Source organism: Anas platyrhynchos, chromosome 16, assembly GCF_047663525.1.
Source record: "Anas platyrhynchos isolate ZD024472 breed Pekin duck chromosome 16, IASCAAS_PekinDuck_T2T, whole genome shotgun sequence".
NCBI classification, from domain to species: domain Eukaryota; kingdom Metazoa; phylum Chordata; class Aves; order Anseriformes; family Anatidae; genus Anas; species Anas platyrhynchos.
Genome location: NC_092602.1, coordinates 612790 through 632521, shown reverse-complemented (window position 1 = coordinate 632521; position 19732 = coordinate 612790). Strand labels below are relative to the sequence as shown.

The following is a 19732-nucleotide window of genomic DNA, read 5'->3' as shown; positions in this document are numbered from 1 at the left end:
TGAAGGTGGGCTGTGAGGTGGGAAATACTCCCCATCCAAACAGCCCTGGCCCTGCTCTGCAGCCTGTGAGGACACTGCGGTGCAGGGAGGCTTGGCAGCGGCTGCCCCGTGCCACCAAGGTGCACAGCCAGAGAGGGCCTGAGGAGCTGGCAGGGAGCCTGCACCAGAGCCACGCCACTGTGTGGATCATCCTCTTATGCTGACTGCAAGGATTTCAACATGAAATCACAGAGTGCGAGACTGAGCCACAACTTTAATACAGATGGCAGTGTTAATTAGGGAACCAAAACTGCAATAATTAATTTTGTTCACTTAAAATAATTCTTCCAATTGATTCAGAAAAAATCAAGTCATAAAAATGAAAGAAAATATTACCATATTTATTATATCCCAAGCACCTTAAAATAAAAATAATTGCACAAAATGAGCAGCTGGAGAATACACAGAGTGGCAGCACCCAGTGGGAAAGCGAGGGAGATCAAGGTGAGCTGAGCAACCTCCTTTCAAAAGTTCCTGCTTTATACAGGCTTTGAAGTGGCAAAGCAGCTTCAGCTTGTTGTTCTGCGACTTGGCAAGTGCCAGCATCTTTACAATGCCTTACAAGGCACGAGCCCATCTCTGGGTGTGCCGGCACAGCCCCGCGCCATGCCGAGGCTCCCAGCACTGACGTGTGGCCGGCAGCGCACGGGCCCGCGAGCCAGCACCGAGCTGTGCCAGGCTTGAGCTGCCTGCACGGCCTCACAGCCCCCAGGGGAGACGTTTTTCTGTGTGAGCTCCAGGGAGAAGACAGGGCCTGTCCTCTGGACAGAAGAACACGGCCCCGCACCACTGCTGCCCGGGTCAGGAGCAGAGATCACCCAATGCCACCATCAGGCAGCGGCAGGGCAGCCCAGATGCACTAATCTGACCCACTTCAGAGCAGTTTGGCTCTTTAATTTATTAGTTTCCCCAAGAAAGATGTTTGAATTTAAACATGTCATCACTGGAAATGTCCTCGTAAGCTGGCAGGCGCCTGGCCTGGGAGCAGAGGCAGCTCTGCTGCACCGCCCTGATGTAACTGGCAGTGACACAGAGGCTCGGGGTGCTGTTCTGCTTGTACCCTCTTTCTAATTTGCTTTTGGATGTTTTATTCACAGAACTGCAAGAAGAAGAAAAACCACAGAATGACCTCAGCTAATATGGGAAGCCAGCAACCTGCAGGAAAAGGCTCTTTTGTAGCTGGAGTTCCCCACAACACAAAGCAGGAGAGAGGTAACCCCAAAGATAATTTCCTCATCCTGATTGGGGATCAATTGACCACTTGCTCCCATTTGTTCTCTCCTGGGACCGGCTGCCTTCAGCCCTGAATGCAAATCAGTCACTCGTTATTTCCAAATGCAAATAGCGTCTGTGAAAGGCCTCGCTTTGAAATCAGTATTATTCCCCGGGGTCCCGACCCTCCCTGCCACTTCCCTCACCCCGTCCTCTATCTCTGACTCTGCACTCTGCCTTCCCAGAGTAACAAAGGTTACAGGGAAATAAAAGCAGAGCAATTACCATCTGGGAATCATCAAGCTGGAGTTCAGGGGGGAAGGGAGCAGACTGCAAGGACCCTGCTTACCCAACTGCCCACCATCAACGCATTCCTCAGCCCATGCCTGTCCAAACAGCCTGGTAATTGCTGCGGTAACACGGCCCCAGCATCACCCACCAGAGCACAGCAGGGGTGCAGCAGCCTGAGCCGTGCTGCCTCGACACTCTGGCTCTCACTCAGCTGTGCTTCCCTGTGTCCCCGGTGCAGAGCCCGGCTCAGCACCGTGCCGGAGCACTGCACCCTTGTGCAACGCCTTTCATCTGTGCCCACACGTGTGGGCCTCGCACACACCGCCCTGCAGCACCAGCGCCAGCCAGGACGGACATTTTTCAGAGCACCAGGAAAATCTGAGAATCAGAGCTGACACAGGGGCTGATTAGGAGCAGGCAAGCTTTGTCCCGGTCTCTTTTCCCTCTCCAGTGGTGCAGGTCTGTGCAAGCATCCCCTGCCTGGGTGCCCCACGGGGCCCCAGCAGCGCCCTGGGCTGTCAGTGCGAGAGGAGGCTCCTGCCCCAGCAGCTGCTGCTGAGCACAGTGTGAGCATCCACGCCCCCTTCCTCTGCAACAAGCCCCTGAAACATCCCTTGTAGCAAAATAACACGGTGCCATGTCCCTGTGTGTGCCCACCGGTGCCACCAGGTCTGCAAGGCAGACGGAAGCCCCAGCAGCATTTCTGCCCTTCCCCAGTGGCCATAGGGGCTGCCCAGCATCCTGCCTCTGCCACCCCCACCGCCACACGTCTAGCCAGGACGCAGGGATGCCACTTTGCGTGGACAGGGGCACTGATATTTCAAAGTAGCAGGTCGAGCACTGCCCGCATGGCTCCAGGCCTGCCCTGCTCCCAGCACGCGTGCCCTGTGCCCGATGGGGACGGGGATGAGGAAGGGGACATCCCGCAGCTCCACTCCTCCTCTGTTCCCTCCCAGGCAGCCGTGCCCTGAACGGGGCGGCTGCTCCTCCAGCTCATCAATCAATTAGTGCTCTGTCCGCCGTGGAGCCTGGAAATAAAACCTCCCTGTAAATCTCCATCACAGCCGCTCTGTTTTGGTGGCGAAGGGCCCCGCATTCCTGAGTTTCAGGCCGCAGCCACGTCTTCAAGAGCAGAGCCACAAGAGCTTTCTGATGGTTAATTGCTGGCACACTCTCACTGAAAACATGAAACACCCCCTGACAAGCCGTGTGATTTATTACTGCCCACTGCAAAACGGAACAAAATCAATTGGCTATTACCTCACTTAGCGAAGGCTTGTCACCGCCTGGGAGCAGGGTGTTAAAAATAAAAGCCAGGCACGGCCCCGGCAGCGAGCCCCTGAGCTGGGGCCGCTCCACCTGCTCCGCGGCAGATAACACCGGGCTGCACCGGAGACGGGCTTTGCTTTCCCTAATCATCGCAGCGCTGATGCACCACGAGCCTACTCCTGCTTGGTGGTTATTAATTATACAGATGTCATCGCAAGTGCCGCGTACAGTAAATTTCAGGAGAGATGCAGAGCAATGACAGAATATTTGTTTATGACAGAAACGTATCCCATAATTAATCAAATTCGTTTGACCCTTTCCTGACCAGGCAGCCCTCCCTCCGTACCGGGAAGCCAGGCAGAGCCTGCCATCACACAGCCTGCGCGGAGCTGCGCGAGCTCTGCAGGGCACGGCTTATTTGCTGGCTGTTAGGAAGTGGCCAGCACAAGCTCCAGGGACAGGGGCATTTTGCCCATGTGCCTACGCGCAATGAAGCATGATTTATTTGGCTGTTACCCTGTCGCAGAGGAGACAACACCAGTGTGTCCACCAAAGGCTGCTCAACACCCACACTGTGGCAGTGCTGATGCAGCCCGCCTCCGTGTGGCATTTCCAACAAAAACTGGCGGCTTCCAAGAACGCAGGGAAACCCACACATTGCCCTAGAAAACCTACCAGACAGAAAGCCACTCTGACAGAAATCCACCTTTATTTCCCCATTACCAGGTCTTTTCCTTAGCAGGAAAAGGAGGGAGACAGAAGACTATTTCTGCAGAAGCAGCTGAGTTCAGTGAGAGATCCCTGTGCCAGCAGGATCTGGCACAACCCGGGGACACTGCCACTTGTTTGGTGTCTGCAGCCAATGTTTGCAAAAGTGCTCTGCACCCACCCAGCTCCAGTGACATTGTAATTATGGACAAGGTGCAGAGCCGTAGGAGAGGAGTCAGGGGCACCACTGCTGTGGACACTTCTATGGTCACTTGGTGCAGTCGGTGTCAGGGACCCTGGTACACGCAGGCTCATCCTGTGAGGCTTTGGTGGCAGTGCACATCTGCTGAGGAGCTGGCCAGAAACGGCTGATGCACATGTACAGGGTATTTCAGAAACTGAATGGTGCCTCTCCTTGCATTTCATCGCCTTTGTTTCATTCCCAAATCACTTGCAGGCTCTTCCAGTCATAGCAGGGAGATGCTCCTCCCATGAAGCTCCGAACTGTGCAGAGCATAAAGAGGCTGCATTATTTATAGACTCCAGATAGATATTTCACACGCGGTCCATCCCATTCCCAGCATTCCCTCCATTCACAGATCATTAAGTAGCACTTGCTGACATATAAGGCAATGCAAGTGGAGTGGTTAACTTTGAATATTGCCATCCATCCCAGTGTTAAATGAGATTCAGAAAGTAATTGTCCAAAGAGATGGGGCAGCGTTTGCCCTGCCAAATAACGCTTAGCTCTGAGCATCCACAAAGGCACCAGCAATAATGTTATCGCAGGGGCGCCGGGCTGCACGACCCCGCACGCTGCCCCGCGCCACCTGTTCGCCGCTGGCAGCCCCGCGTGCAGGACACAAAGGCCGGCCGGGGCCCATTAGCATCACTGTGCTGAGCCCAGAGGGTTCTCCTCCCCTCTGGGCTCTCTGCTGCTCGGTGATTTTCCTCGCAGAACAAAAATCCTCCAAGAACCTTGGAGGGGCACAATGCAGACAGGGCTTCCCAAAAAAAAGCCTTAAAAGCAAAACCAGTCCCTGACTGGTTTAACATGGAGCCTGGTTGGCATGAGAAGGGGACTCTGCCATCAGCTCGCTCACAGGTGGGTGTGTAGGCTCAGCAGCTTTTCCCTTGGCTGCCACAGGTTTTGAGCCCCTGCGATGCTTATGTCCCCTGCCACAGGCACAGAGCCTGCAGCCAGGCTGCCTGGAGCCAGCAGCTCTGCAGCCAAACCCAACCTTCTCCGGGCAGAAGAAAATCCCAGCTGGAAGCTCCCAACTGTCCCATCCCTGCCTATGGGGAGGAGGAAGATCAGCTGGCATGTCTGTGCCCATCCATAGGCAGCTTGGAGTAGCCCAGCAGAGACAATGGCAGGACATGGCTGAGGAGACATCTGTATCTGATCTAGAAAATGTTTTGGCTTCAAAATAGCAGCAGGGAATTGCTAAAGAGATAAATAAATAAATAAATAAATAAATAAATAAGGCACATGGACACAAAAAGATCTGAGAGGCATTTACAGACTGTAGCAGAGAACTTTGAAAATGAAGGCCTAGGACTTATGTCCCCAGGTGGCCTGGGCATTGTTCGGCAGCAGGGCCAGCCACTACACGGGCATTTATCGGGGTGTTGGGGGAGCCAGGCACAGCCCTGGGCTCTCACATGCCACACCAGCGGGCTCCAGCAGCAGCAGCAGGTCAAAGACGTGACCATGCCGAGGGGTGGCACTTGGCTGACATGAGCTTCTCTGTGGCAATGCCAGCGTGCACCCAACGCAGAGCGCGGAGGTGCTGGTCCCACAGCAAGCTGGGAGCTGCCGGCCCGTCCCCAGCGCAGCACCAGAGGAGCTGCCCCTGTGCCCTGGGGCTCGTGCCAGCTCCCAGTGGCGAGGAGGAGAGGTGCTGGCAGCTGCGGCTGCATGGCAGGCTTGGTCTGCTCAGCAGGCGAGAAGGATCTGTTTCATCCCTTGAGTTCCTGTTGCTAAAACCTCGCCAATGAAACAATGAGCAGAGATTTTGAGGTCTGCAGCAGAACGCCTGCATCCCCATCCCAAAGGCAGCTGCCACCAACAGTGCCACAGGGCCATGCAAACCTCACCAGGCAGAGCAGGCCTCCCTGCTGCCTTTCACAGGACATTTCATGTTATCCTGGGCAGTTACTTTAAGTTTGGGGACCCAACACAGCTGCGTACCCTGCTCAGATTTCCTCTGCTAAGGCTAATGCTGTTGATTAGGGAAAGAGCCCCGGCACCTGCAAACTGGGCAGCAGGCACTCAGCGCGAGGTTTGCTGGTGCACGTCAGGTTCACAGCGGCACGGCGGCTGTGCTGCCAGCAGGGTTGCAGCGTGTCCAACGCTCAGCTAAAAGTCACCTCATGCCGCAGCACTTCCATTTCAGTCCATAGCTCTGTGTGCTGCAGCCACAGGAGCAGAGGGGCCAGTGGAAAATGGGGCTCTGAGCTCATGCATCTTATTTTAGCTCTCCATCCTCTCTGGAAGCTATCTCAGGCATGTTTTGGGAATATAGCAGGTATTTTTATGAGTGGGATTTGCAAGGGTATTTTCATCTTAGTCTTGGAGACAGCTGGGCCCGCTGCCAGACTTAGGGAGCACAGAGGCAGAGGCAAGAAACATAAAACTAGCGAGAGGTAGGTTTCCTACTGGGGCTTATATTTAGCAGTGAGGAGCAGGAACACTTTAAAATGTCCTCGTGCTCTCCGTGCCAGAGTGTCCCCTCAGCTAGGTCACAGGGGCCAACCTTGACCCAGGCCAGGAACAGCAACAGGAACGTGTCCCCGCTGGTGGCACTCGTCCGGCCCCGAGCACCTGGCACCGCCAGCCCGGCCAGGCGGGGCTGAGACCCAGGCTGCCCTCGGGACCAGCTGACGCCGGCGCGGCACACGCAGGAGCGAGCCAGCCATCGCCCACGTGCCGGGCGAGCGCTGCCACCAGGAAGCTGCACGCTGTGCTCACCACACACACGGTGCTCCTGCAGGCAAGGGGCACGGAAACGCCCTGGGCGGGCTCGTCTCCAATGCTCCTACCACAGCCGGGCAGCTCTGGCAGCGCCGTGGCACCGTGCGGTATGGCACACACAGGCCATCGTACCCAGCTGGCTACACAGCGTCCATGTGCTGGGTGCCCTCACTGCACGCATCGGCCCTGGGCAGGGGACGCTTGTCACAGCACTGGGGACAGGCTCAGAGGGCAGCGAACAGATAAATAACAACTGTGGGGGAAAGCCTTGGAAAGAGGCGTCTAAACCAGCCCCGCTCCTTCAGAATTGTATCCCCAAACACAGGAGGCTGCCACCATGACCTGTGCCCAGCCCAGGGACAGGAGCACAGCAGGCGATGCTTCCAGCACTACGCCTGATGTGAGGACTGCCCTCCAGGGATGGCAGCTCACCCCCTTCCCTCCCCATCCAGAACATCAACCACGCTTTGAGCGCCAGGCTCCGGCCACGTTCGTGCTTGAGGAGTGGGCATAGGTGGGAACACCCCACACCCTGTAAGTGAGGGTGCAGAACAGCAGCTGGCACCGGACCTGGAGCCCCTCTCGTCAAGGGGAGGACAAGGAGTGGTGTAACCCCCACCAGGAAGCCCGGTGGGGCCAGGAGCCCATCCTGGCACAGGGCACGGCTGGGTGCCCCGGGGCAGGGCCACCAGCCTTGCGGCAGATGACAAGTGGTGGCCGAGCTGGGGCCGAGCAGCCAGGGGAGAAGCACGACCTTGCAGTGACATGGGCGCGCCGGCCGGGAACACGAGAGGAGCAGCTGCGCGGTGCTGGCGGGGGGCCGGGGGCACGGGCTGCTGGGGGCCAGCGCGCAGCCGCTCCGAGCCAGCGAGCACGGCCAGCGTGCTGCAAAAACAAAATGCCTTCCCAGGAAAGGGAGGGGAAAAAAAAAAAAGGCAGCTTCAACCAAGAAACAGCCAGAAGTCATTTTTGTTTTTAAAGCATCTTTATTTTGTTCATTTTGAATTGATTTTTTATGCTTGTTTCACTGAAAACGGACAGACTTTGAAATACCACGTGTTCCCCTCCCCTCTGCCCAGAGAGGGACAATAACCAGGAGGCAGAGGAAGGAAAACAAGTTTCCTTTCATGCCTTTTTTTAAAAATTTTTTTAATACATCCTAAGTGTACTGTCATGCCCACACCCAACGCAACAGAACACGCCCCGCACTGGGGTCCCTGCAGGCACTCACTGCCCTTGCTGTCTCCTCGTGAGCCTCCTGCAGCACAGGACTCACACCAGGGCCCCACTCGGGCCTCACAAAGGACCTCAGCAAGCCGTGGCTTCAGCAGGAGTAGAAGGCGGTGGTGGCCTTCAGTCCCATTCTGCAAGAGCTCAAGGGCAGGGCTGCTGACACAGGAAAGCAAGGACTGCTCCACAAAGCCCTCGTTCCTGCTGTCTGTCTCCAGGACACGCAGGGAGGAGGTGGCAGCCAGGAGGAATGCCCCCCTCCTGGCCATGCTGACAGAGCTCATTTTGGGATCACCCTGGGATGGAGACTATAGCAGACCACTGCCGTTAAATGCATGCTTCCTCTTCTTCTAACCTGGACCAACTCTCCTCATATTTATCCTTGCATCTTCTGTGCTGGTCTGTCAAACAGCATACAGCATCTTCAGTAAAGCTGTGGAGGAAACAAAGTGGCTTTTCTAAGAGGGGATCCTTTCCTTCCTGTTAGCACCCTCCGGGTGCATTCAGCCACGACCTCATGGCTTAAAGGCTGCTCTGAGATCTGACATGGCAGCAGCAAGAAGCACTGCTGATACTCAGATTTAAGCACACACATTTTGCCTAATGCAGCTGCCAGGTTCTTAAGCACTTGCTTCATTATGAGATCATTCACAGGCAGTCATTACGGAGAGAGAACTGTGTTTGTCCCCCTTGGAAGGACTGGTCCAAACAAGTCAACAAGAGGCAAGCACCAGCACCCGGCCAGGTGCTGCCTGGCACAGCCTGCGGTTGGGTAAACTACTGCTGGGCCGGGGAGAGCTACCTTCACCTCTGGACTAGTCCTAGAACACAACCCAGGGCCACACAGCCTGAGCAGACGTCTTCGGGCAGGCAGCCTTTCCTGCAGTGCCCTCCTTGTTGTCTCCTTCAGCGGGCTGCAAAAACAAAGCCCCCACCTGCGAGCCCCTGGTCCGGTCCTGCTGCAGCTCGGCCCTCGTGCACATGGTGCTCCACCATTTCGGTGACCAACCTCTGAGCGTGAAATGGTGGCAGGCACAGCTGCACCCATCAGTGGCTGCCATCCTGTGCAAATCTACTGATTACATCTCAGTTGTCATGCCACTCAGTGAGAAGCGAAGCTAAATTAGAGCAACTAATTGCACCTCTCTTTGAAACAATCAGGATGACAAATCAGTGGTAATCTCTTCAGTTCTAGAGGAAAGCTATTGCTGCTCACTTACAAGGATTAATCAGCTTTTCATCAGTGTTATTATACCAACTCTGCCTCAGGAAAAGCCCCAAGGCCACGCTGGCTGGGCTCACAGCACAGGGACACCAAGGCTTGCAGGTTCTGGCAGAGACGGGAGCACAGCAAGGTTGCTCTCACTCCCAGCCCTTGGCTGTTCTGGCCAGGCTGCGGGCAGGCTGGCAGCTCACGTCAGCCTCCACGCAGCAGGCAGGAGGCCCTGCCTGGCACGTGGCAGGCACTGTACCAAGCCAAGCACCCACGGAGCAGGGAACTGGGCCTCAGGAGTCAAGGCAGCCCCATGCTCAGCACAACTGGCAGCAGGGGAGATGGGTAACAACTACCTTAGAGCCTGAGCGGGTGTGGGAGCAGAGCCCAGGAAGGTTTTTGCTGATGCCGCCACTCCATGTGCAGCATTGCTGTGGATAAGGAGAGGGTCCTTGTCTCAGGAAGGGCTGGTCAGCATCTCTGGCCACACTGAAGTTCTGCACTTTGCACCCTTTCTGCAGAGAATGTCTTTGGGAGGCAATTTCTATGAAAGCAACTGGCTGGTGGTGTTTATGCAACTAAATCAGCCTTCCCAATGTGGCACTAGTCCCCAGTATACCCTCTACAAAGATATGTACACCCCACCTCACTCTGTCAGCATGGCCATGGTGCACCTGCCTGTGGGCAAAGGCTAGCTGAAACTCGTGTCCATCCTGCCTCCCCTGGAGCCGGCCGGACCTAGCAGGTGTTTGGGCATCGTGCTCTTGCTTAGGTGCAGGTCAGCGCCGCTGCCAGCGACCCGGCCCAGTGCAGCAGCTCTGAGTGGGAGGCTGCCCAGCTGTGTGCTGGAAGATGATCCTTGGAGTCCAGCAGACAGTCGGCAACAAGGCCAGCATGGTGCTGCTTGGGGACGCTGTCCGAGAGGGCATCCACGTGGCTCTGGGTTGAATCACAACCTGCAAGGGAGGGAGAGCAGACTGGATTAGCAAAACCCAACAGGAGTTACAAATGCCCAGCTAACAGCAGCGGTGCTGTGGCTTCAGACCCAGTGGCTGCAGACAAGCTGATGTTAAGGGGTCCTGGACCATGGCTCTATTGCAGCATCTTCCATGAAAAAAAATAATGAATCAGACTGCAACCGATTGCTAGGGGACCGTAAAGGGTCCTGAGTCTGTGCTGGGATCCCAATGCATGCATGCCAGTGCACCAGAGCCCACAGCAGTTCAACACAGCTCTCCCACTGTGCACAGCAGTTCTGTGCCAGCTCTGTTAAGTTACAGCATTTAGATTGCACCATAAAAATGCAATGATGCACTTGAGTTGCATAAAGATCTAACTCGTGGAGGAGAAAGGGCTCTTGATGTTTCCCCATGGCAGGCTTTTTAGGGTACATTATGAAAGCTAATACCATGGATGGAGACTGAATGGGAAGGTAAGCAGGCCAGGTGACAGAGCCCTCCAAAAAAGTTAAAATAAAACAGCTGAAAAATGTAAAAGAAAATGGAAATCTGCAATAAGTGCCCGCTACCAAAGAAACCTCTAACATGCTCATATATTGTAAGCATACACTACGTAGCATAATTGTAACTTCACTTTCCCACTGACATGCATGTGCACATACAAAGCATAACACGAACATAAAATATTGTGGAGAAAATCTATGTCGTCTTCATGTATAGATATAGAAAGCATCCAGGCAATTCATTTCTCCTAGTGAATTCAGAGCTATCCTTAAAAACAGAGCTCTCCAACTCATTGTCTTTCATGCCAGAACAATTACAACCAAACCCCCTGCTTCCCCCCTCTCCTCCCCAATACCAAAACTCACTCCTACCTGACTTATTAGAATTTGTCTTTCTGCTGCTGGGGTGTTGATGCACAGCTTATTCTGTGGCACATTAAACTGCCCACTAAAGACAGCGTGATAAAGAAGTTGGGTTACAAAGCACTGTATCTGCTCTGCTCCAGATGGATTCTCTGCAGATCCCGTTTGCAGCTTTACTTGGGCCAAGTTAATTAGAAATGCCTGAAAGTCAAAGCATCGTTCTCGCATGCGATCACGGGGAGTTTCCCAGTATATTTTGTAATCAGGGCTCATAAAAACAGTCCTTCCCTCATGTGCTGCTGTTGTTGCCCATAACAAAGACATTTCAGATCAAAGGAAAGGGTTAACCCCCATGCAGTCGCTGCATTGAGTCTTGGAGGTCTGAATGCTGCCAACTCCTGAAAAATGGCCACCAGGCAAGCTGCTGAGAATAATCAGAATAAGATTGGAAGGTGTCCACATCAATCAATCACTTGTTGACAGATGACTGGAAGCCCCCACTGTGACCGTGGACAGCTGACCAACTCTCAGCTTCAGCTGAAGTCTAACATTAGACTGTTTGTTTCGTGTGGGTGGCTTATGCGTTATGACCTTAATAGTCAATCAATCTTGCAATGAGCAGTCTGTCTGGCAGAAACATTAATTATCCATACTATTCATGCATTGAAAAGCTTTATCTTCAAAAACTCAGCATCTCTTAGGGAAGAATAACAGAACAGAGAGCAAGAAAATCAGCCCGGCCTCAGCTCCTGGATGGGAACAGGACAGCGTGGAGAAGCTCCTGGGACTGGTGCAGCCCCAGCCCGACCACAGGCCAGGACCCAGGGCAGCGCTTGGCCTTTGCTTTCATTCTGGTACCTATTCAGAGAGCTCAGAGGCTGCTGCTGGAATCAGTGCCAAGAGGAAGACGAGGGGGAGAGATATAAAAGGACAACAAACACACATCAATTAAACCTTGCAAGCTGTTAGTCACACTAGTTAATAAGTTCTTTCTATCTGTAAAGTGCTCTTGGTGACAAATCCTTTAACTGGCACTCAGAGCGTTATTATGGCTTTCAAGATGCCTCTGCCTTTCATGTGCAGCTTCTTGTACACATGTGAGTGCTCCCCGTCGCGCAGTCTGTTTACACTAGTTGTGAGAAGACATCATCAAAGCAAACTGAAAGCAACACTAAATGCTTGAGAAAAACAGAATTCATTCACTGCTGCCTGCTCTGAAATCGCCTTTCACTTGGTTTAGTGGCAGCCGTCGCCACAGACCGCAGCAGGAGGATACGGGGAGACAGGCTGCTGCAGCTCGGCCCCTCTGCAAGCACCCAGCTCCCGGCACAGAGCAGGGACCAGGCCCCTTCCTGCGGGCTGCGAGGAAAGCAGCCAGGTCTCTGGCAACCAGGAGCGAGCCTCTCATGCCAGAGCTCTGGTGGGCTGCACAGCGGAGCTGGGCTCGGCTGGGGACAAGGCGCAGCCCTGAGCCTGGGGACTGTGCAGCAGCGAGCCCCCCCGGGATGCAGGGCAGGAGACTCCCTGCCCGCCCTTCTCCATCCCCTGCCGCGGGCACCTTTTGTTCCTGTCCATCAGCCCTGTCCTCACCCCATCGCCACACCCCAGCCATTCCTATGCCACAGGGGGCCTGGAGGATGGCACGGGCTTTGTTCCAAAGAGCTAAAATAAGGGAAAGCATTGAGCAAGGTGAAGGAAGGAGAAGAGGGAACGGCCTCCACACAGGGGTCTGCGGGGCTGCGTGGGGCTGCCAGCACGAAACATCCCAAACTGCTGCAATCTGGAGGAAGCAGCGCAGCTGCTGGATCCACTTGCGCAGGGCAGGATACCAGGTCCTGCCCAGCTCTTGCCTCTCTCCAGCTTTATTAAGCTCTTCAACAGCCACTGCAGGGGAAACCAAGCCAAGACATCAGACAGGTATGGGCCAGGTTACCCACTTGCCATTTCAGAGCAAGGCGCCCCTACAGGGCACAGTCAGGAGCCAGCTGTGGTGTCAGGACACATCCTATTCGCCTGTTGCAGCCAAGCTATGCTGCCCTTCTGCTCCCCTCCTGCCCACAGCCCCAGCTGAACCTTCTCTAGCATGGGGCTGGTCTAACACGGGTCCAGGAGTGGCAGAAGGGCCACGTGTGCAATACCGCACGGTGTGCCCTGCATGCTCCCAGTGCAGGCACAAGCATTCTTCATCAATCCCTCATAGCTGTGGAGTCCAAACATTGAAAACATAACACCACAAGCTAAACATTTGCCCATTCTGCCCAGATATACAATAGAGACATTATTGCACGTGTGCTTTGCATCTCCCCCCATTGCCAAATGCTCTTGCCTCTGACAGCAGAGGAGGCCAAGATTCCCTGGCTGTACCTGCCCCAGATGGATGGTCCCCAGTGGACATCATGTGGGTACCCCGCAGGACAGGAGGCAGAAGCACCTTCAATACCAGAAGCACAACCAGGGGTAGGGCAGGTTTTTGCTCAGGTGAGGAGCAGTAAGAAGTTGGGTCCAATAGCACCCCACACAGCACAAAACCAGAGTGAGCTCTGGGCAGAGCAATGTGGGATGTGCACCCGTGGATAAATGCACTGGGGATCCCCAGCCCTGACCGCCGTGCCCAGGGCCAGCAGCTGCACAGACAGAACACAGCTCCGTGGGATGCCACAAAGCAAACCATCTTCTGCTCAGTCAAAGTCAAAGCAATTAGACCTCGGCAACGTTAGATTAAAAAAGAGACAGCTAATCAGAGACCGTCCATAATCTTTCACACTCAGGCTGCCAAAGCAGGCCACAATTCAGCAGGCCCTGTCTGGACCGATTATATTTCCTGAAAAATGAACAGTAACTCTTGTGTAGATGCAAGTTATGTTTCTGCAAACTCTCTTCTGCACAAATTAAAGTATTCATCACCTTAATAAACATTAATGGGGAACGGTCATTTATTAAATTCAAAAAGATCCACACCCTCAAAGCAATCATTTCAGATTTGGTATCCAACACACTCACAGCACAAGCTCAGAGCGGCTCCGAGCTGGTGGGTGCTTGATGCCCAGGCGGCCTCGTTCCCCACCGCCGGGCAGCTCTGCTCAGCCCGCAGTCAGAGCTCTCAGGCTGTGTTCAAGCTTCTACATGGAGCACCCACCTCTTCACGGCACGGGGTGCCTCCCGTGGGAGCAGCTCGAGTAACGCTACACTAACAGTGAGCACGGCCCCCAGCCTCCCAAAACATGCAGCCTTGCACCTCTGTATTTAACTGCGCTGAACATGCCACAGCCTGCATGGTGCTGAAGGGTACAGTTCAGTGACGTGCCGCACATGGCATTTGTGTGGCTCCTCACGCAGCTTGCTCCAGGGGCCCTCCTCCACATGCCTCTCCCAAATGCATGACAGTGAGCACGGCTCCGCAGGCACTGCCTGCCCTGGAGCCACACGGGGCTGGTGCAGGACCACTGCCCTGAGCGGAGGAGGGCTCAGAGGCCAGAGGCAGGCCCTGCTCCCCGGCACAGCAAGGCTGCATCTGGGAAAGCCCTGATGGGCCAGCAAGCAGCAGGTTACTGCAGAGCCTGCTCCTCCCAAACTGGGCAGGAGAAACCCCTCTTCTCCCCACAGGAATCGCAGGGACTAGGTAAGGGGCCATGCAGCCAAGACGTGGGATTGCAGCAAGAGAATTTGGGAAGGCTCCAGGCTATCAGTTGCATGCGATAATGTTAGATCTCATGCCCCAAAAGATCCTCGGTGCAACCTTGTCTCCTTAAGCTGGCTCAGGGCTTCACTGCTGGTGTCAAGTGGCAACTTTCTGGATTTTGACCTTGCTGGAATTTGCTCCTTGGAGGGGGAAACCAGTCCATAAAGTTCCCATTAGTATAAAAGCAGATGTAAGCACTTTGTTGGCAGAGTTCAGCAGCAGGGAAGCCTGCAGTTGATCAGTTCTGCCTCACTGGTCACTGCAGTCAACAGGAATTACTACAGAGGATTTCTGTGCCCCTTCTCCTAAAGCCCACCCCTCTCCAAAAAAAAGATTTAAAGAAACCAGCCAAGCTCAGGCACCACTCCAATATAATGCAATAAATCTGTGTGATTCATGCAGAGGGGAGCTGCACCCCATCCAGGAACAGCCAGCAGGAGAGCAGCACAATTTTGTTTATTGTATGAAACAAATCTAACCATGGGGACTGGATGCTACTTAATAGAAGGCTCAAGCAGCTCTGGGAGGTGTTTATGCTGAGTGATTCCAAGTACAATCAAGGTATGTGTGGGTAGGAGCTAGGGCTGACATGTAGTACTGCCTTTTCACAGGAGAGCAAAAAGCTTACCCTCCTGGACTTCCCATAGCTCGTTAACATCATCTTCCCCTTTTCAAGGGCATTTTGGACACAAGGGCGGCAGCCAGGCACAGTGCTCAGCCCAGCTCACCCTCCTGGGCTAAGCACAGCTCCGTGCTGGCCCATCAGCCCCAACAGGCACTGTGCTGGGCCTGCAGGACCTCAGCACAGAGCTGACGAGAGGAGGCAAGAGAAAAAGAAGAGAAGACAACAGCATATAACGGCACGCTCTCACTGATGTGCTGCATGGTGCCTCCCATACAGGCCCATCGCCCACCAGCAGAGGACAGGGCTCAGCTCCCTGCCTGCCGGCAGCAGCAGGGCACACACTGCAGCTGCAGCTCCAGAGCTGTTGCTACCATCTCCATCCACATTATACTGAAAATCAGCACCAACTGACCTGGTTCCAACTAGTTTTGCTTTATGATTAACACTCTCTGGGCCCCTATTCACTCTGTTATTCTCACCAAATTAAAGAGCAGTCCCAGATCCTTGTTAGATTTGCTCACACTTGAGCGGTGTCATGTGGTCAGTAGCCCATGGCAATACACTAAATTAAAGACCTAATGCAGAATCCACCTACAAGCCTGACAACTAATGAATCGAAGGCTCCAGGCCCCAGAGGACCTGCACTGGGATGAAGCCACTCCACACAGAGCTGGAGCCTGAGTACAGTCCCTGGGCTGTCATTCAGACGTAAAGAGTTGATTAATTTTATTCACCACAGGACACGCAAACAGCATCTCCTTCAGCCGGCCGCTGGACAGCCGGGCAGCACAGCTCCCGCACCCCGGCTCCCATTATCACACACGGTAGGAGCAGGGAAACGCTCCCCGCTTGGTTTCAATTAACAGCACTCAAGTCCTGTGCATGGAAAAACAGCCCCTCTGCTTCCTGATGAACGGAGCACCTCTGCCTGCCCCCAACGAGACGCACGCTGCCATCCACCCGGCACCGCGCCAACACCGGCCTCATCTCGGCCATCCCCGTGGGGTACGCTGCCCGCAGCACCGCTCCTCCTCCAGCCCCGTGGGCCTGAGTGCACCAGAACACCGCACCATGCAGCCATCCCACATCCATCCCCACCCTACGGGCTGGTTCTGCTGCCCATGGGCATCCCTGAGCGCTGGCAGGAGAGGATGAGACCCAACAGCTCTCACGTGGGCTCACCAAGGCCCTCTCCCTCCCTCACAGCAGCAGCCAGGCGAGTGCTGGATGTAAACACTGGGGCTGAAGCAGCAGCCATCAATTTTGCTCTGAAACATTTCAGGTTCGAGCTCTACTCTGGAAAGGTTCAGCCTGTTGTATCAGACAGCTTCAGCCCTGCAAAGGTCAGGGCTGTTTTGGTAAGGAAATGTTTGCTGAAACCCGTCCCCTCCCCCACATTCCTCACACACTCACACTGCTCCAGCCTAAAGAAATGGAAAAAATACCAAAATGTGGTGTTCCTCTTCACAGAAAGCATGCCTGCATCCGAAGGTCACAGAAGTCAAAAGAGCTGCACAGCCATCCAGTGATGTGGTGCACACAGAGCTGCTTTTAGCATTAGTGTTTGTTTGGTTTTGTTTGTTTGTTTTTTGACTTCTCTCACACCAAACTTGAGTAGGTCTCTCTCCCAGTAAACAGCCAGGTGAGCCCAGTACAAAACCAGTGGTGAAGAACAGCTCAAGCTCCCAGCCAACCCTTTGCTGCCCCTCGAACACTGGCAGCCTGGCAGTCGCTGCTCCTCCAGCCAAGCATCTTGGGGCTGCCAGGTGTTGGGGAAACCCAAACCCAGATGCCCAGAGAGCAGACCCACCACAAGCTACATAAGACAACAGTTAGAATATCTGCCCAGAGAGCACCCGTCTCGAGAGGGGAGTGGATGGGAGGCAGCAGCAGCAGCCAAGCAGCAGCCAGCACCGCGCTGCAGCTCCACCAGGCGCTGCCAACTCCAGCACGGGAGCACAGGCACAGGGTCTGCAAGGGTGGATGTTCAAGTCCAACCTGGTTTGGATGCTTGAACTGTTTTAAATGCTTACACTGCATGTAGAACACCTCTGAGGATCCAGGTCTCACCAAACACAGCCCTCAGCCCTGCCGTGCACTGCAGGCACTGGCACCTGTAATGGCAAGCGGCCTTCTGGACGCCAGCGCTGCTGGAGCCCCACTGCCTGCCAAAGGGGTGCTAGCCAGCCTCAGCTGGACACAGACCTCTCCTCACTGCTACCAGCCGAGCTCCCAAAGAGGCCAACACTATTTTACAACAGGCAGCTCTACTGAGTGTTTCTCATTGACAAAAGTAGCTATTTATATGACACTTATAAATGTGTGTACACAATGGACTCAGGAAAGCTCTATGTCTAAATACTGTCAACGCTGACAACATTTTTATTATACCAGTAAATAATTTGTTTTGTTGCTGCTTAATTGAGAATCAATATACTTCCTATGTTTAATTACATTCCCTCTTTCAGAACGGTTGGGATCGGTTGGTCTTTTTTATCCCTACAGAGATTAGGGACTTTGTGTTTAGGATGCAGAGAGCACAGACACTGCCCATAGGAGAGAACAGCCCCATTAAAGAAACGGGCATAGTTAGCAGGATCATCATTAACTATAAACAATCCTCAAGAAGAAAGGTCACAAGCACACTTACCCTTTCCGATTTGTAAACAACCAATTATTCAGCTCATCAAACAAAATAATGCACAAGTATTTACATGTGTGGTGTTTGTGCATGCAAGTGTGCGTGATCAGGTGCAGCTGTCATTGCTGCTAGAAGCCCCATGTTGGGACATCTCTGCATGCAAAATCTGGACGGGGTAGCCCAGCACACAGGCGACAGATGAGCCCCCCTCCTCTGGCTGCAAAGCCCCCACATCACGGGAAGACAGCTGGCCAACCGATGCAGCAAAACCAGGTACCGTATCAAAGTCAGTGCTTGCTGGCAGACCGCAGCACCATGGCTCTGTCTGGGGGCAGGGACTCACATCCGAGCAGCGTGCAAATGGACTGGATATAAATAATAATACCCTGTGCTGTCTCAGAGACAGCTGTGTGGTAACTCTTGCAATTACTTGCTTGTAAATGGCAACCTTTACATGTGCTTGACTCGTGACATCTTTACGCGCTCCGTCTCCAGAGAGCTCCTGGGGCACAGCTTGGAGGAGCAGCCTCCCACAGGGCCCCCGCAGTGCTCCCACCCCGGCCAGAGCTGGGCTGGGCAGGACACTGCTGTGCCGAAGGCTCTCACCTCGCCCAGCTGCGATGTGGGGCAGAGGCTCTGCACTTGCCCCAGGTGCCCCAGCTCCCCGGGGAGCCCACCCGAACCTCCCGCCCTGGAGCTGGTGACCGACAGCCAGGCACACGCTGCCACAGCCACCACCTCCTGCCTGGGATTTGCTCATGGACCTAAATCTGACTCCTCATCTCCAAAGTATGCATGCACATTTTTGGCACAAGGAGAAATGCAACACACTCCTTCTCCTTGGCTGCCTCAGCACATGATACAAAAAAGCAGGCACCTGAAAACCTGCACAGCTCTATGGACACGGCACAGAACAGAGAGCAGGCTCCACAGGACACCTCCAGAATCCTGTAACAGCAGCGGACTCTGCAGACCTGTGGGTCGGTCACCCAACAGCAGGTACACAGCGATGGAGCTCAGAGCTAGGATCAGACACCAGAAACTGGAGAGGCAGAAGGCTGGGAAGCCCTGTGCTGTGCTTCATCATCGCCTCAGCTCCCAGCTGCGCAGAAGCATGGAGTCAGGCTGCAAGCTTCCTTCTCCTCTCTATTACTGGCAATCAATTCATTCCCAGTGTGCGAGGAGGGGGGCAAGGAGAAGCACTTCAGGCTGAAACACACTTATTTGATGCTGGTGCACAACCTACCAGACCAACGTTTCTCCATCTGGATAAAGCATGATCACTTCTGTAAAGCAATCTTTTGGCCCCAGTGCTCAAACTGCATTTTGGCATTATTGTTTTTCCTAGACAGACTTCAATCTCATTAATTTTAAGACACTCTAAACTCTCTTTAGCTGTCTCTAACATAATTCTCCTAACTTAAGATACACTAGATAGAAGTAGCCAATCCCATTCATAATTGTATATATGGCCAGCAATTCAAATTCACTTCCCCTGATTTAATGTCCTATTTGTATTCTATCAATAAATGAAGTTCTCAGGACCATACTTAAATGGAAGGAGCACTATGCTCTGATAGCCAAAGCCAGCAAAAAAAATTCATCACCAAACCAAAATGCCTTGTAGTATATGATTCCTTGACTTATTGTTCTCTCCTCTTCACTGCACTTGAATATTAAATGTTGTATTAATAGCTCACTCTTAATTATCCATGAGTAATGTACTACAACCAGGAAATTAATGGAGGGAAGCACCACAAAAATGGAAAAAAAAAATCTAACTATCCATGATACATTTTCAAACAGCTTGTGAAAGAAAGGGAGGCACACACACGGCTTTGAACACAACCAGATAAAAGACCAGCTGCTGGGGAGGGACCCACCGTTGAACCCTGCGTGAGTGTGACTCCACACCCCAGGAGAGTTGCTGACCGTGGGAAGGAGACTAAGAAGGGGTCTGATAAGGATGATATATAAAATCAGACGTGGCCCAGAGAAGGGAGAGCAGGAGCTACCATTTCTC

At 53.7% G+C, this 19732-nt stretch overlaps 1 protein-coding gene across 1 annotated transcript in view; it reads right to left on the bottom strand.

Moving 5' to 3' along the window:
* Positions 1 to 7462: 7462 nt before the first annotated feature.
* Positions 7463 to 19732, bottom strand: part of MN1 (MN1 proto-oncogene, transcriptional regulator) — a 105325-nt gene continuing 93055 nt past the window's right edge. Inside the window, exon 2 of the mRNA XM_072024664.1 lies at positions 7463 to 9895. Within this exon, the coding sequence (XP_071880765.1) occupies positions 9708 to 9895 (188 nt within the window). The 3' untranslated portion in view covers positions 7463 to 9707. The remainder of the gene's footprint in view (positions 9896 to 19732) is intronic.